The sequence below is a fragment of the Dipodomys spectabilis genome, unplaced genomic scaffold, assembly GCF_019054845.1.
Source record: "Dipodomys spectabilis isolate Male_0828 unplaced genomic scaffold, ASM1905484v1 ptg000363l, whole genome shotgun sequence".
Lineage (NCBI taxonomy): Eukaryota > Metazoa > Chordata > Mammalia > Rodentia > Heteromyidae > Dipodomys > Dipodomys spectabilis.
Genome location: NW_024871040.1, coordinates 4,823,885 through 4,841,434, shown reverse-complemented (window position 1 = coordinate 4,841,434; position 17,550 = coordinate 4,823,885). Strand labels below are relative to the sequence as shown.

The window sequence follows — 17,550 nt, the reverse complement described above, 5'->3', positions numbered from 1 at the left end:
GGGCAGAGTGAAACCTCTGGTGCCACTCCCACACCAAAGACCTGCCTGGCCCACAGGCCAGGGCACCACACGCATACGCCACCTCAGCCAGGTCTCTCGAGAGGATTTGGCTGCCAGCCTGCCTGGATTGCCAGTGCCTTCTCAGAGCCAGCATCAAGGACTCTGGATTGTCAGAGGGGCCGCAGGGAGCAATGACAAACTATGACTTTCTGTGTTTCAATAGTTTTAATACATTCAAGAGTATTTACTGAACAAAATAACAAATTATCATCAGTCAGCAGAAATCTGTGATAGAAATAGAAATGTAACTGGCCCTTTTGCAATAAAGCTTGTGCTTGAAGGGAAAAGAGGCAAAATGACTCCTAGAGGCTTCATAGCAGGTGCCCTTTAAAGGGGGGCACCTCCAAACATCACTTTTAAACACACAGGACCCTGGCTTGCCAGGTCCACAGAGCAGTGTTGGAAGAGCCTATTAGAAAAGGCAAGAAGCAGTGCTCTGGAGCCTGTGCCTTTGTGGACCATCACTGCAAGGGTGGGAAGCTGGATCCACACTGGGCAGAGTCCTCTAGACAGGCAGGGTCGGGATGGTCCTCGCAAGTTCGCTCTCTGCTCTTCCTGCTGCTCTCAGGATTAGGCTGGGCCCTTGGATTCCAGAACAGAAATGCTATCTGCATGGACATAGCCCACTTCAGGGCCTTCCTCAAGAACCTTCCACCCTGCCCCGCCTGCTCACTACTTCACCCAATTGTGAACTGTATGCCCAGAAAAAAAACACATCTTCCTACTCATAGGACAAAACATCCCACTCATGACATAATAAATAAACAAAAACATGACTTGGGGCAGGCAGTGGACTGGCTTCCCTGACAGCAATGAGAACAGAGGCAAAACTGAGTAGGATCAAGGGGAGAAACATTCAGAGATGATGGTTCCCCACAAATGGTCACTCATGCTGACTGCCAACCGCCAGCAGAGCAAGAGGACAGAAAAGGACTTGACCAGAAAGGGCTGGCCCTGCACCAGGGGTCTTTTCTGGAATGACCTAGGGCTTGGCATTTAACTGAAAATGGGCATTCACAAGGGAGCCCCCTGCCCATGGGGACTGTAGTCTCCGTGGACATGTGAGGACAGTCAAAGGTACATGGCAGCTAGCACTCACCTTGTGGTGAAATCTCACAGGTCTCACATACAGGCACACAGCCCACCCCCTAATAACCATCCATGTGTCAAAATCCTAGTTTAAAACATATGCTTGAGTGGTTTAGCCCTGGCCTACATGTGTCCTGGGTGGGTGTCCTGGGTGCTCCTCCTTGTGTCCATCTGGAGCTGTGACAGGTTCACAGAAGGCCAGTCTTCCTTGTGTCCATCTAGCTTATGGGGCTGGGTCCGCAGGAGGTCAGTCTTCCTTGTGGTGCTTTACTGGTACCAAATACACTGTGTTCTGAAGTTACAGGTGTCAAACAACAGTCACTGGATCAGGAGTGTGCCTGACATGGGCTCCCAGCTTCTAAAACCGGCTTCTGAGTCTCAGCCTGAAAGTCACCAACAGATCACCCGTGAGTAAGGCTTACACTCATGGGGTGCAGGCCCAGCACCTGGGAGGGCGGGCAGCAGGCACAGGGTTCGGCCATCCTGACAAGGGACTAAGGCACTGTCTAAATTTCTGCCCAGGAGTGAGTCTCAATGCGCCAGCACAGGCTGAACCTCTGGCTTCCTAAAGCACATCCTTTGCCTCCTGCTACTACTTATTCCACAAAACCTTGCTGTCCACACCAACACCCAAACTGTGTTTTATTCCTATGCTTATTAAAACAATTTAACTTTGGTTCTAACAGAATAGGAGCTATTTTCCCAAATATTGCTTATAATAAAACAAACAAAAATTTTAACTAGGGAAATGCCTTGTGACCTGTCCTCTGTGGGGCTGGAGACAGGTGGCCAGGCTCCCGGCCAGGGCCCTGCCTCCTGCTTCTGGAAGACCAAAGCTGGCAGCAGTGTGGACTCATCCAGCTGTGGGCTCTTCACTCAGGCTGAAACCTCCTAAACCACAGCGACCCAGCGAGGCCTGGCACATGGAGCAGTGACCATCTCACTTGCAGTGAAGGGCTGAGGCTGGATGTGCCCCGGTGCTGAATGCAGACACCTGCCAGGCCTTCATTTTCCTCCTGGCTCCCATTCACACCTCTGAGGGGACCCACTTGATGTCAGGTAGAAGCTGTGGCTTAAAAGCTTTCACTGGCCCATGGGCAGCCCCCTCCCCCAATTTTATCCCACTCCCCAAGTTCAGCTGGGTACCAGCCTTGCTGTGTTTATTCCCCAGGGTGCCAATGCAGTCAATACTCTGCAGAAAGAAGCAGCTGGGTGTCACATCCACACTCTGGGTGAGCTGGCCTCATGGGGGAGCTCTGTGCTGTGCTGAGGGCCACACAGCCCGAGTTCTCCTGACTCAGAGGCCTTGGGCTGAAGCGCCCACACTGCAGGGCAGCCCAGAAGTCGCAGAAAGCTTTAGGAGTGCAGAGCTAATGGCATTGGTGTCGCCTGGTAACCGCAGAGGTCCCAGCTGGTAGCAGATCTGCCTTGGAGCTCAGGTTTCAAAGTACTTGTAGATGGCAGTCACATACAGCATCACATTTTGCCAATCCGGCCGCTCAGTCCGTACCATCTCATTAATGTCCTGGCAGAGAGAAGAGGCTCAGTTAGGACTGCAGGTCACCACCTGGCCCATCCCAACTATAAAGGAGTTTTAGTCTAAGCCTGATTGTCCCTTTTATACAGTGGCCCCTAGGCAGTGCCTCCTGCCCTTACTAACCTATGTGAGACTGTTTTCAGTGCAACAATCTTTACTCTAAGGTTTCTTAGGGTCGGGAGACTGCCCACTTTTTTTTTTTCCTCCAGTCCTGGGGCTTGAACTTGGGGTCTGGGTGTTGTTCCTGGGCTTCTATGCTCAAAGCTAGCACTCTACCACTTGAGCTACAGTTTTACTTCTAGCTTTTTGTGGTAAACTGGAGATGAAGAGTCTCATGAATGTAACTTTGAACCACGATTCTCAGATTTCAGCTTCCTCAGTAGCTAGGATTACAGGCGCGAGTCACCACGCCCAAAGACTGCCCACTTTTTATATGAGAACTTTCCATGTGTGATGTGACAGTAAAGGGACATCCTACAATACTGGTGGTTTCTCTCCTTAGATAGCCCAACAGGGGGCATCTGAGCAAGCACATCTCCAGGAATTTAGAAGATTCTTGTAGTGGTGAACACTCGTGTAGCATACATAATTGACTGCAAACACTTTCTCAAGGCCCACGCAGCTGTTACTAATTAGGGTGAGTGGCACCCAGGGATGGGGAAGTGACCCTAGAGGGCAGAAGGGGTACCCAGGTAACATTCTGTGGCTTAACCTGATTACACAGGGGTCCCTTCCTGAGCTGTGCACTGTGCTCTGCGCACTGTGCTCTGGGCTGCAGCACTGAGGCTGGTCCTGCCCTCTCCATCTACATCCACAAAAGGCTATGACCTTTGACACTTATTAAATGGATGACATTTTTTCCCCTGAACTTACCTGAGTGCTTCCTGAGGGTGCACGGGGACAGCAGCTGAGCTCTCTGGAAGCATCCCACACAACAGGACCCTCCCTCTCGGTGCTAGTCCACAAAGAGGCCCCTCACCCAGTGACCACCCTCTGAACCAGGAGCCCTGCCAGTGACGCCTACAGAACACAGGCTCACCAGGGTGGACTTGATCCCGACACTTTCAGCTGCCTGGAAGGCCAGTGTGAAGTTCCTCTTCTGTAAAAGAAATCATGCTGTTGCAGTATATGCCAGTGCAAGGAAGGTTACATAAAGCACAGACCCCACTGACACTTGGGGTCAAAATAAACCTATGCCCATTTGCTAAGTACCACAGGGATAGCTTCTTTTTCCAGCCAGCTCTTCTTCCTTCACCCGGAAAGACTCAGTTCTGACATGCCATCCCTGAGCTGCCTGGATCCATATGGCAAAAGCTAGAAACATACATTTCCCAAGCGTCTTTTGTCCCAATGGGGGTCTTCTAGGGCTATTTGTAGGGCTGAAGCTGCCATGGGAGACTCAAGGGTACTAGGGCGGGGGGTCTTGTTCTGTCACCTGACCAGCACCTAGATAAGATGTCCTAGTACAATGTAAGCCATCAACAACAGTCCTAGTCCTGAGGACCCAGGAGACTGCCTGGCATCTCAAAACATCAACTTCCATGGCCATTTCTTGAAGCTATGGACACTGGGAATAGTGTCATGTGGAGAATTCTGAATCAGCCACATGTTCCACACAGGGTGAGTTAGGGATTGGCTGACTGAGAACACAGGACCAATCCCAGGATGAGACAAATTCAAGACAGGTCTGTCATGAGACAAGGCCATGGTATGTGGGCTACTGACAGAGGGCATTGCCCCTCATGCCCGCTTTGAGCCGGCCCTCCAGGGGTCTGCCTTACCTTATCCTGGCTGTTCAGTTCTTGATATGGAATGTGGGCAGGAAGATATGTGTGCAGGAGTGCGCAGAAGGCCAGCCCATCGTTCCAGCTGCTGCTGAAGTTTGTGATGTCGATATTCTGAGGGAAAAGAAAAAGGTGTATGCTGTAAACACTGTGATTCTCAAGCGTGTACAAGAGAGTCAGACAGGCCTCCGAAACACAAAACCAAACCCCAGAGACAGTGAGCTGTGGAGAAACCACAACATGTTGTGGGCCATGTCTCAGGCCCCACTTGGTGTCTATGACTGGGCCTTTTATGGATTCCCCATCCCGCCCACCAGCTGCTGCCCCTACATGGCCACATCTGCACTTATGACATAATTTATCAGCTGCTCCATACTTGAGAAGTTTCTGCCAGGCCTGGCTGTAGTGACAATGTAGATTGCCAGAGGTGGGTAACAACCAATGAGGTTTATAAAACACTGTTTCTTAAAATGCAATTCATTCTTCACTGTTTGTCAAGCACTTACAAAGATCCTCAAACTGGACATGGTGACACATGCCTGTAATCCCAGCAGGTTGGAGGCTGAAGTAGGAGGATTGTCAACTCCAGGCCAGCCTGGATTACATGTAAGTGAAGCCCTGTCTCAAATAACAACAACAACATTGTCTTACATTGTGTGTATCTCAGTGTGTTCAGAATGCCTTCTGTCCACTCAGAATGTCAACACAGGAGCCCAGTCAAGACCCAATGCACTTGCAGTTAAAAAATAATTTTAATGCTGGGTTGCATAATCCCCATGCTATACCAAGAACCACCGTAAATTCTTTTAAGAGGCCCCTATCCAGGGTCTAAATGAAAGATACTTGCAACCATGTAAGAAACAGATTCATCATGCTTTTATTCCACTGAAACTCAGCTGGTATGTAGTCTTTACCCTTATTTGCAAAAGTCTGTTTGGAGATAAAACTACACATTTGAATTTTGGGAATTCACACGCTTTATGTAAAGGATATAAGTGGAAAAAGCACAGTGTCTGCCCCCAACACTTCTTGTTTCCCACCTCACTGTTTACTTTACACTACTTTCAACCGCGCTGAGAGTCAGCTGCCGGCTGACTGAGAAAGCCCAGATCTCATTTAAGTCCGAGCTGCACTTACTCCTTCCAGAAATGAGTAATCTGTCAAATAACACCATCATTATTCACAGTCCCATGGAGTTTTACAAAGTTTACAAAGCACTTTGCCATTCTCAGCCTTTCTTTATGAGCTGATAGCACCTAATGCCAAGTAGGGGAGCAAGCTCAGAGATGAGGGTCAGGCAGGGATGAAGGGACGAAAAGTGGGGGACAAGGGTGTGTTCACGGAGAGCCAGCCAGCCAGTCCTCCCGGGGCTTCGTCTAACATCGTGGCTCTGGGCAGTCCCTTCACAGAGCGGCACTGGCTGACTCCTCACCAGCAGCCACATCCCAATGAATGTGTCACCTCGCTGCAGCTGCTCCTATGCACAGCATTGCCCCCTGGAAGCACCTCTTCTGCACATGAGCCCACAAAGGGCAGTGGCTCCAAGAATCTCTCATCTGACTACGGAGGAAAGAGGCCACATGTGGAGGTACAGAAAAAGGTGGTGAAAGCTGGCAGTGGGCAGGGTGCTGTGCCTCTGCTGGGAATGATAGGTTCACTTGCATGGGGTGTATCAGCCTTCCCCAAACAATACCTAAGCCCTGCACATCCCCCATTCCCCATCTCAGGGTCCCAAGATGTCGCCTTGAAATAAACGGTATATGACAGCAGCTGCCGACTGAAGAACCCCAACAAGTGCCATGCAGGCACACAATCTATGTGGGCACGGTTGCCTCTCTTAGCTCATCTGATTCTCAGGACTTAGCCAGCTAGGGCAGCAGGCTCCATCTGGGAGAAGCCAGGCCCTGGGAGGTGGGGTAAGGCAGCAGGGAAGGCAGGAACGGGAGCCCTGCGAGCCCAGGGTGAAATGAAAATGCAGGCCCTTGTTCTGAATGCAGAGGAAAACCCTCAATTAATGGGTATTAAGATGAGACGATTCTCCCCCTCCCCCAGGAGTGAAGCCCACCACCCCAGCCCCAGGCCTCTGGCAAGTGCTTGTAACAAAGCAGCTGATGAAGGAGCCAAGACTTGGCCTTGGAGCAAGGGCAGGGCAGGGTGCCCTTAATCACATGTGGTCTCCCCATGAGGCCAATGGCAGCACCTCTCTCGAGGTCACACTTGCTTCTGGAGGAAGACAAAGCTCCTCTTCCTGTCACAGGGCCCCTCTGCTCCGGACCGGAGGCAGCCCCCCCAGGGTCGTGGACGTGCCTGGCCTCACTGCCTCGCAGCAGAGGCTCCGGTGCCCTGGCTGAGGCCCCATTTCCTCCAGACAAGCCGGGCCCTAGCCCGGAGAAGCTGCTTTCCCGAACCTCCAGAAAGAGGTCATGGGCCATGGCCCTACCCCCGGAACCCAGAGGACATTAACACGGTATTCAACGACAACTTCATTTCAGATCCGAAACAAAGCCTGATGTCAGGCTGGCTGCATCACTTCCTCCCTTCCCCCGCAGGCTGCAGAGGAACAGGGCAGACGACAGGTAATGTGGGGACCAGGGACTCCCAAGGCCATTTAGCATCAAAGCCGAATGCTCACTTGTGCATATGCCTCCTATCCCTCCTTGAAGGCTCTGAAGAGGCTGGAAGGCCTGGTGGTGGGACTGTTTTTCAGGGGGACACCTGAAGCTTGAGGGAACAGACCCTGCTCCCAACCCAATGGTCACCTCCCCTCTCCATGTTCTAGCTCAGGTCTAGCTACTAATGACATGAAATCCACTAGGTCACAAAGGACAGTGGTCCAAGGGTGAGAAGATAGGATCAGTGCTAGAAAAAGCAGCAAGGAAGCCAGGCAGCCCTCCCCTCTCAGAGAAGAAATCCACTGAAGGGCATAGAACCCATCCAGAGTCAGCAGGGAGGCAACTTCATTTACCCCACCTTCGAAAGGTCACCACTGCCCATCTACTACCTGCTCTTAAACCTGGACTAGGAGTGGGCGCCTAGCCCCCAGGGGACAGAAGTGTGGGTAGAGGGCCCTGGGCCACTGAAGGTGGCCCCCACAAGTGGCCTCTTGGCATTTTCTCACTGCCTGAACCTTACAGGATAGCTTGGTGTCCTGTCCCTGCCCCTCAGGTCAAAGCCAAACTGTCATTTTATAAGCAAGGGGCATGAGTGCAAAACTGTCATTTCATAAGCAAGGGGCATGAGTGCACTTAGGTGAACCCTCCTGGGGACAGATCAAGTGTTCACTTCTGGTCTTCTTGACAAGTGAGGAATAGGAAACTTTTTGTGCCACGGGGATAAAAACTCTAACTATATAGCGCCAACGTAACACTTGTGGGAAGGGTGTGGGCCAGACCCAATACTTCCTGGGCACGTGACCCTGGCTCAGTCCTGGGCTTCTTCTAAAGTGAACGTATAAACACCACCTACACATGGTGAGTCGCTAAGCTCTGTACCCTGTGCTGTGCCCAATGGCGTCTTACAAGTTTCCAGGGTGCCCGGCCACAGATAGTACCTACCACATCTAACACGAGCCACACAAGCCCTGGACGCCCAGGCTGCCCTGCCCAGCTCCCCAAGACACAATGGACCCTGTAAACCTCCACCTGCCCTCAGAGGAAAGAGGGATGCAGCCACTGGCCACTGTGTGTGCTTCACCTCTTCCTCTAAAATCCCAAAGTGCTCCAAAGGGGTCTGCAGCAGGATCAGCATGGACTCCCCATGTGGACTGGATTTCTGCAGGTCTGAAGAGGCTTTACAGAATCCACATAAACACAGTCAACAGCTGAATTCAGGTCTGTGGCCCAAAAACAGACTCTTGTTGAATGAGGCCACAGCCATGCACAGAAGCCTGCTGGTGAGGGCTGGGACCAACGTGCATTGGCCCATTCAGTGGAACCCACCCAGAGCCACTATGTCCTCAACCAGACTCTGTAGAACAGAGCTTGCCCCGGGGAGCTGACACAGTCTGGGGCTCCAAAGAGAAACACTGTTGGCTTGGGATCAGAAAAGTCAAAGGTAGAAAAGGGGTGGGGTGGCTGAGGTTGGGCCAGGGACCCAATGGTAACAGCAGAGGTTTGAGGCAGGTATGAGCTGGAGGGTAAGTTAGGGTGCAATTGAGATATTTAGAAGCTAATGTAAACTCATCTGGTGACAGACGGGACACATCAGGGGGATATTTACTCTGCTCTGGAAGCAGAATTCACTGGAGAAATTCAAGCAGACAAGGAGGAACATTTTAGGCAAAGTTTGAGGGTCTCCTGAGACAGTGGCACTGACACAATATAGAGAGGAAGAAAAGCAGGTGCCATCAGTATCCTGGTCCCACTGAGGATGGGGCAGCAGGTAGTTAAAAGGAAGTTCACAGCTACATTGCAGAGAACAGCTTTTGCCACAAAATGGAGGGAAGGGGGGACAGAGAGCAGGGAGAGGAACTAACTAGAAGGCAAAGGAAGAATGTACTTAGAAGAGAAGGGCTAGGTGTAGCCCAGTAGCAGAGCACTTGCCTAGCATGTGGAAGACTGTGGGATGAAAAATTAAGAAAATAAAAAAGCAGAGAAAGAGAAGAGAGATCAGCAGATGCAGTAGTGCTGCTGAGAGGGCAGGAGGACTTAAAAAAAAAAAAAAACCCTCCCCCAAATTACTCACAATCGGGTCACATTAACCACAGCCAAGTAACGGCAAATGAAAGGGAAAACAGCCACCAATCAGGTTTAAGAAGCACAAAGTAGATGACTTACAGTAGTGCTAGATGGACTGAAGTGTGGCTCAGGGATAGGACCTTGCCTAGCATGTACAAGAACAGGGGCTTTATCCCCAACACAATAAATATCTAAACCAACCAGCTAGCCCACTTGCCTGCCGACTGCTGATAACCCAAGCTTCCTAGGTAGGAGGTAGGTAGAAACCAGGAGGACCACAGTTTGAGGCCAGCCGAGGCAAAATGTTGATGAGACACTTCCCACTCCAAACCAATACAATCTGGGTACACCTGTCATTCCAGTCACGTGGTAATCTTAAATAGGAGGATCACAGACCAAGCTGGCCTGGGCATAAATGAGACTCTATTCAAAAATTAATTAAAGTAAGCCATGGGCCTACTGACATGACATCTGTCTAGCAAACATGAGGCCCTGAGTCTGTAGAATCCTAGTACTGCAATAATAATAATAATAATAATAATAATAATAATAATAATTCTACACTTTCTCACAGATTGTTTTTAATAATGTATTTACTTCACAAAGGTCTAGAAATGGAATTTCTGTGGGTCCAAGTGGCCTCTCCAGTGCACAGGCAAGTCTTTATTTTCTGGGGTTTCTTCCTAGAAATGGTGGCTCCCCAGCTGTAGACAGGGGCTACAGGTCTTTCTGCCACATGGGGCAGTTAGTGGGGAAGCCAGCAGATCCTAGAAACACAAGCTCTTCTTCCAGCCAAAGTTGAATTATTCTTACCCCTTGAGCCACACCACCAGTTCTTTTAGCATCAGTTATGTTTTTCACAGTGCCTCCTATTTATGCCTGCCATTCAGCCAGGAGGATAGACACGTACTATCATGTCCAGATTTAGTTGCCATGGCCTTATTAATGTTTTGGTTTGACTGGTCTTGAACTATGGTTCTTTCAATCTACACTTTCCAAGTAGCACAGACTACAGATGTGATATATCACACCAGGCACCAAACTTACTTTTTTGTGGAGAGGAAAATGTACAAGAATGAAAGGACTTTTTTTTGGTAGATCGTGGGTTTGAACTCAGGGCCTGAGTGCTGTCCTTGAGCTCTTTTGCTCAAGGCTAATGCTCTACCATTTTGAGCGGCACCACTTCTGGTTTTCTAGTGGTTAACTGGAGATCTGAGTCTCACAAACTTTCCTGCCTGGCTGGGCTGGCTTTGAATCATGATCCTTAGATCTCAGCCTCTTGAGTAGCTGGGATTATAGGCAAGAGCCACCAGCAACTGGCTAAAAGGACTTTCTACTGTTCAATATTTATAGACAATAGTACCTATCCAAGAAGGAAAACAATTTTCTTTTTAGAATAGACACAGGAACCATGCTAGTAATTGTAATACAAGATCTTAACTGATGAATCCACATTTTACATATAGTTTTCAGGTCCACTAAGGGCTTTTTCTTCTTCTCTTTTTTTTGTCAGTTGTAGGGCTTGAACTCTGGGCCTGGGTGCTGTCCCTGAGCTCTTCAGCTCAAGGCTAGCATTATACTGCGCCACTTCTGGTTTTCTGGTGGTTAACTGGAGATAAGAGTCTCATGGACTTTCCTGTCCGGGCTGGCTTTGAACTATGATCCTCAGATCTCAGCCTCCTGAATTGCTAGGATTACAGGCATGAGCCACTGGCAACTGGCAAGGAATTTTTCTCTTCTATAAGGGAATTCTCTATTATCTGGATCAGGGTAGACAAAAACAAAAGACCAAGAAGCTCCTACCCCATTGTATCCCAAAGACACATCATCCTGTTATCTGGGTAACAGCTAGAATGATGTAAGAGGACAGACAGTCTGCCTTGCAGTGCTTCTTACCTGACACTTGTAAGGTCACCAAAGCCTGCATGAGAAGCTGCCCACTGCTCCTCTGCCCTTACGGGGATGTGAACTGCCTGTGGCCATCAGGTGGGCCTCTCTGGATGTTCCCTTGTATGCACAAAATATCTAAAAATGTTTGAATTTGTCTGAAGCTTAATTAAGGGCCATGAAACACACCCCCAAATACCACATGCGCTTTAAATAGCTATTAAGGTTCTGATCTATTTAAGGAAATGCCATTTTTATGAGCACAGGGCAAGAAGCCAAAGGGCATGACTCATCTCTCATCATCCACTTCCTCATACCCATGGGGCTGTGCAGAGCAGAATCCACAGGACCACACGCAGCAGGGCTGTCTACCGTCTGCACGAAAACCAGCTTTGAGACAGAACTCACAAAGGAAACCTGCTGGGCGGTCACAGCCTGGCCTTCAGGAGCAGGGGTAAGTTACCCACCCTGCCCAAGTACCCACCCCACACTGGGAGGCAGGGGTTGGAGGGGATCTGAGAGCCTGAGTGAGGCAGGAAGGAGCACCTTTTGTGTGTGTGGTAGGGTCACAGGATGTAATGTCTGCAAGAGAGGAAATCATGACCAAGATGTGATTGTGACCCCCATTACAGCTATTCAACACAGATGGCCCAGAGGCCCTAGAGGTGTGAATGAAGCATGTTCAGTATGGCTCTGGGCCACTGCCGTCTCCTTCCAGAAGCTGAGCCAATTTCTACTCTATGTTGAGGAGAGAAGATGCAGCATGAAACTGTGATGTTAGCACCTCTCAGTGCAGAAGGAATAAGCCAGGGCAGGTAACCAAGGAAGCATGTGAGCCTCTCAACACAGGCACAACATCTCATGCCCGTGTCCAAATAGGAGCATGTCTAACAAGGACTCCCAGTCTTCACTATGCACCACAATAGGGCCAGTCAAGTTTCTCAGGTTTTCCTACACTTGGCTTGACTCCAAAGTTGGAGCCAATCCAACCAGCCGGCATAGGTTTATGCATCACCATCTTTCTTTCCTTCTTTTCTTTTCTTTCTTTCTTCCTTCCTTTCTTGTCCTTCCTTCCTTCCTCTTTATGTCTGTCTATCATTCTGTCTTTCCTTCCTCTCTTCTTTCTGGGGGTGGGGAGGGGGGAGAGTGTGGTCATGGGACTTTGAACTCAGGCCTGGGCACTGTTCCTGAGCCCTCTTGTTCAAGGCTAGTGTTCTACCACTTTAAGCCACAATGCCATTTCCAGTTTTCTGGTGGTTAATTGGAGTTGACTCTCACAGACTTTTCCTGTCTGGTCTGGCTTTGAACTATGATCCTCTGATTCAGTCTCCTGACTAGCTAGAATTATAGGCATAAGCCATCAGCGCAGTGCCCAGTATAGGCATCATTTTTTTTTTAAAGATCTCTCTCCAGCTGACCCTCATGTGAAGGCCTAGAAGGAGGAGCACCTAGCCAAATAGAGACTGTGTGCCAAGCTCAATGGGTGTGAGTGTGGGGAATGTGAACACTATGCATTAGTGATGACACTCAGCCCAGCGTGGATACTGAGTGCTTGGATGACAAGGGAGAGCACCAAGCACCAAGCAGCAACCGAAGAGCCCATCAAGGAATTTGTTTGTAAACATTTATACTAACAACAGAGTGACTGACAGGAGCATCCATCACTGGTGGAAATAGCTTACTGCCACTCTGAGCAAACAGCCATAAGAAACAAAGCTAGTGACACAACTCCACAGGGGAGGGGCTTTTGACAAAATGTGACTTGGAATCACATTCAGCCTCCAGCTCTACTTACACCAGGGGCAACACTGTGGAAACATAGTCAACAGAATCCAAAATAGGTGATGTTCTCCCACAGGACATAAGAACCAGGTCCTTCAAAAAGAAACCCTAAGAGCCAAGAGCCAGTGATTCACACCTGTAATCCTTAGCAAGCTGAGATCTGAAAATGGCAATTTGAAGTCATCCTGGGCAGAAAAATCTGTGAGACTCTTATCTACAATTAACCAATTAAAACAAAAAAAGCTGGAAGTGAAGCTATGGCTCACAGAGTAAAATGCTTGAGCACAAGAGCTCAGGGACAATGGCCAGGATTTGTGTTCAAGTCCCAGGACTAGGAGAAGAAAGAAAGAATGAAAGAAAGAAAGAAAGAAAGAAAGAAAGAAAGAAAGAAAGAAAGAAAGAAAGAAAGAAAGAAAGAAAGAAAGAAAGAAAGAAAGAAAGAAAGAAAGAAAGAAAGAAAAGAAAGAAAGAGAAAGAAAGAATGAAAGAAAGAAAGAAAGAAAGGAAAGAAAGAGAGAGAGACAAAGAGAGAAAGAGACAAAGAGAGAGAGAAGAGAGGGAAGAGAGGGAAGAGAGGGAAGAAGGGAGGGAAAGAAAGAAAGAAAGAAGAAAATCAAGGAGGGAGGAAGGGATCAAGAGAGACAGGGGAGGAGAGAGAGAAAGAAAAAGGGAAGGGAAGGAGTGAGGGAGAGGAAAAGAAAGGAAGGAAGGAGTGAAGAAGAGCGAGGAAAGAGAGGGGGGCTGGGAAGGTGGCTCAGTGGTAGAGCGCTTGCCTTGCATGCCTGAGGCCCTGGTTTGATTCCTCAGCACCACATAAGCAGAAAATAAAAAAGCTGGAGGTGGTGCTATGGCTCAAGTAGTAGAGCGCTAGCCTTGAGCTGAAGAGCTGAAGGACAGCACCCAGGCCCAGAGTTCAGGCCCTACGACTGGACCCCCCCCCCCCCAAAAAAAAAAAAAGAAAGAAAGAAAAAGGAGGAAGGAAGAAAGAAAAAGAAAGAAACTGGGGCTGGGAAGGTGGCTCAGTGGTAGAGCGCTTGCCTCTCATGCATGAGACCCTGGGTTTGATTCCTCAGTACCACATAAACAGAAAAGGCCGGAAATGGCACTGTCGCTCAAGTGGTAAAATGCTAGCCTTGAGCTGAAGAGCTCAGGGACAGCACCCAAGCCTAGAGTTGAAGCCCCATGACCGACCAAAAAAGAAAAAAAGAAAGAAAGAAAGAAACCATAAGAAAAAATAAAAACAAAAGGAATTTATGGGCTGAAAGAGACTTAAAAAGGACACATTAGCGATGTGAGGTGTCTCACGCCTCACAATCTAAGGCCAGTCTGGCAGAGAGTTAGTGAGACTTTATCTCAAAAAATAAGCTGAGAATGGTAGTCTACAAATGTTTTCCCAGCTACACAGAAAATACAGATAGGAGAATTATGGTCCCAGGCTAGCCTAAGCAAAAAGAGACTTTTTGGGCGGGGGCGGGGGGGGGGGGGTCGGTTGTGGAGGGGGCCTGGGCGCTATCCCTGCACTCTTCAGCTCAAGGCAAGTGCTCTACCGTTTGAGCCACAGCGCCACTTCCAGTTTTCTAGTGGTTTATTGAAGAAAGTCTCATGGACTTTCCTGCCCGGGCTGGCTTTGAACCGTGATCCTCAAATCTCAGCTTCCTCAATAGCTAGGATTACAGGCTTGAGCTACAAGTGCCTGGCAACTTTTTTTTTTTTTTTTTGTCGGTAGTGGGGCCTGAACTCTGGGTCTGGGTGCTGACCCTCAGCATTTCAGCTCAAGGCTAGCGCTCTACCATTTGAGCCACAGCACCACTTCCAGCTTTTCTGCTTATGTGGTACTGAGGAATTGAACCCAGGACCTCATGCATGCAAGGCAAGCACTCTAACACTGAGCCACCTTCCCAGTCCAAGAGACCTTATTTTAAAAAAATAACCTAAAGCAGGAAGGGCTGAAAGTATGGCTCAAAATGGGCAGACTGCATGTCTAGCAAGTACAAGGCACTAGTTCAAACAAAACAAAGTCACAATACTCAAATGCAATGTGGGAACTTACTTGGATTTCAGTTGAACAAATCAACAGTTAACTATGGTAAGTTGGGAAGTGTGAACTCTGATGAGGATCCCAGGTGGCGGGAGGGGGGTGGTGGTGGTGGTGGTGGGAGGACATTGGGTTGAGGAGTGCTAGCTTGGTATTGCACATGAGAGTTGTTTTACTTCGCCCATAACAAACAAGCTTACAACTCAGCAAAAGAAAGATGAATGACCTTGCCCAAATGTAATACGCACAAATACTTGAACAAACATTTTTCCAAAAGTGATCTCTACAAATGGCCAAAGCACACATAGGAAGATGCTGAATACCATTAATCACCAGAGAATTAGAAAAAACCAAAGTGATACCACTTCACACTCACTAGGATGATTAGTAATTAAAACTTTAAATATATGTGTTATGGTCTTGTGATCATTTGGGTAAATGCCCAAAAATCGGATTTCTGAGTCATAGGGGAGCTCTATGTGGAGTCTTTTGAGGAACCTCCATACTACTTTTCAAAGTGGTTGAACAAGTTTACACTTCCACCAACAATGCAGTAGGGTTCCCTCCAGCATCTGTTGTTATTAGAGTTCTTGATTATAGCCATTCTAACTGGGGTGAGGTGGTATCTCAGTGTTGTTTTGTTTCTTTTATGGTTAGAGAGGTTGAGCATTTCTTCATGTGTCTATTGGCCATCCTTTCCTCTTCAGAGTTCTCTGTAAATCTTTAGCCCACTTACTTATTGGGCAGTTGCTTCTATGAGGATTTGTTGTTGGGGGATTTAATTTTTTGAGTTCCAAGTATATTTTAGATATGAGACCCTTGTCAGTTGTATGTCTAGTGAAGATCTTCTCCCAATCTGTGGGCTTTCTATTTTTTTTTTTTTGGGGGGGGGGGTCCAGTCGTGGGGCCTGAACTCTGGGCCTAGGCACTGTCCCTCAGCTCTTCAGCTCAAGGCTAGCACTCTACCACTTGAGCCACAGTGCCACTTCCAGCTTTTTTTATTTTCTGCTTATGTGGTGCTGAGGAATCAAACCAGGGCCTCAAGCATGCAAGGCAAGCGCTCTACCACTGAGCCACCTTCCTAGCCCTCTGTGGGCTTTCTATTGATCTTGCTAGCTATGTCCTTTGCCATGCAGAAGCTCTGCAACTTTATGCAGTCCCATTTGTCCAACCTTTCTTTGATTTGTTGTGTTTCCGGGTCTCTTTTAAGAAAATTTCAGCTGTGCCAAGGAGACCTAGTGTTTCTCCTATTCCATCCTGTAATGTTTTCAGGGTGTCTGCTTGACTCTGAGATCTTTGATCTATTTGCAGTTGATTCTGGTGCAGGGTGATATAAGGATCTAGCTTTAGTTTTCTACAAGCGATTAAACAATTTTGCCAGCACCATTTACTGAAGAGGCTGTCTTTTTTTCATTCTATTTTTTAGCTCCCTTATTGAAGATTAGATGGCTATAGGTCTGTGGGTTCATTTCTGGGTTTTTAGTTCTATTCCACTGGTCCTGAGGTCTCTTCTTGTACCAGTACCAAGCTGTTTTGATTACTATGGCTTTGTAGTAGAGTTTGAAATTTGGTATTGATATTCCTCCAGCACTGTTCTTTCTGTTAAGGATCGTTTTTGCTATTCGGGGTCTTTTATTGTTCCATATGAATTTTTGGATTGCCTCTTCTATTTCCTTGAAGAATGAGATTGGAATATTGATAGGTATCACACTGAATTTGTAGATAGCCTTGGGATGTACTGCCATTTTCACATGTTGATCCTTCCAACCCAAGAGCATGGGAGGTTTTTCCACTTTCTAAATTCTGTTTGATTTCCTTTTTCAGGTTTTTAAAATTTTCATCATAGAGGTCCTTCACTTCTTTGGTTAATTCCTAGGTATTTTATTTTTTGTGGGGCTACTACGAATGGAGTTGCTTTCCTGATTTCAGCCGCACTCTTCTCATTGTTGGCATACAGAAAAGGCATTGATTTTTGAGGGTTAATTTTATACCCTGCTACTCTGCCAAAGTTTTGAATCAGCTTGAGTAATTTGGGAGTGGAGTCCATGGGATTCTTTAAATACAAGATCATGTCATCTGCAAAGAGGGAGAGTTTTACTTCATCTTTCCCTATTTGAATCCCTTTTATGTTTGCATCTTGTCTTATTGCTGTAGCTAGGCATTCTAATACTAAATTAAAGAGAAGTGGAGAGAGTGGACATCCTTGTCTCATTCCTGGGTTAAGAGGAAATGGCTTTAGTTTTTTACCATTACATATAATGCTGGCTGTAGGTTTGTCGTATACAGCCTTTATTGTATTGAGGAATGTTCCATGATGGAACCAACCCAGATGCCCCTCTGTAGATGAATGGATCAAGAAAATGTGGTATATATACACAATGGAATTCTATGCCTCCATCAGAAAGAATGACATTGCCCCATTTGTTAGGAAATGGAAAGACTTGGAAAAAATTATATTAATTGAAGTAAGCCAGGCCCAACGAAACAGGTCCCATGGTTTCTCTTATTTGCAATAACTAGTATATGTCTGAGACAAGTAGAAAAGGTCAGATAAGATGATATTAGGCGAAATGAACCCCAAGATAAGGATACAAGTGGTTTTTTCTTTCTTGCTATTGTTTCTAACATATTTATAAGGGGATTGTTTTGTTGCTTTGTATGTCTCTCCCCCATGGTATAACCCCTGTTTTTACTGTATTT

At 47.6% G+C, this 17,550-nt stretch overlaps 1 protein-coding gene across 1 annotated transcript in view; it reads right to left on the bottom strand.

Moving 5' to 3' along the window:
• Positions 1-210: 210 nt before the first annotated feature.
• Positions 211-17,550, bottom strand: part of Specc1l (sperm antigen with calponin homology and coiled-coil domains 1 like) — a 158,159-nt gene continuing 140,819 nt past the window's right edge. Inside the window, exons 14-16 of the mRNA XM_042666204.1 lie at positions 4,468-4,584; positions 3,726-3,785; positions 211-2,674 (exon numbers count right to left, since the gene is read on the bottom strand). Of these exons, the coding sequence (XP_042522138.1) occupies positions 2,585-2,674; positions 3,726-3,785; positions 4,468-4,584 (267 nt within the window). The 3' untranslated portion in view covers positions 211-2,584. The remainder of the gene's footprint in view (positions 2,675-3,725; positions 3,786-4,467; positions 4,585-17,550) is intronic.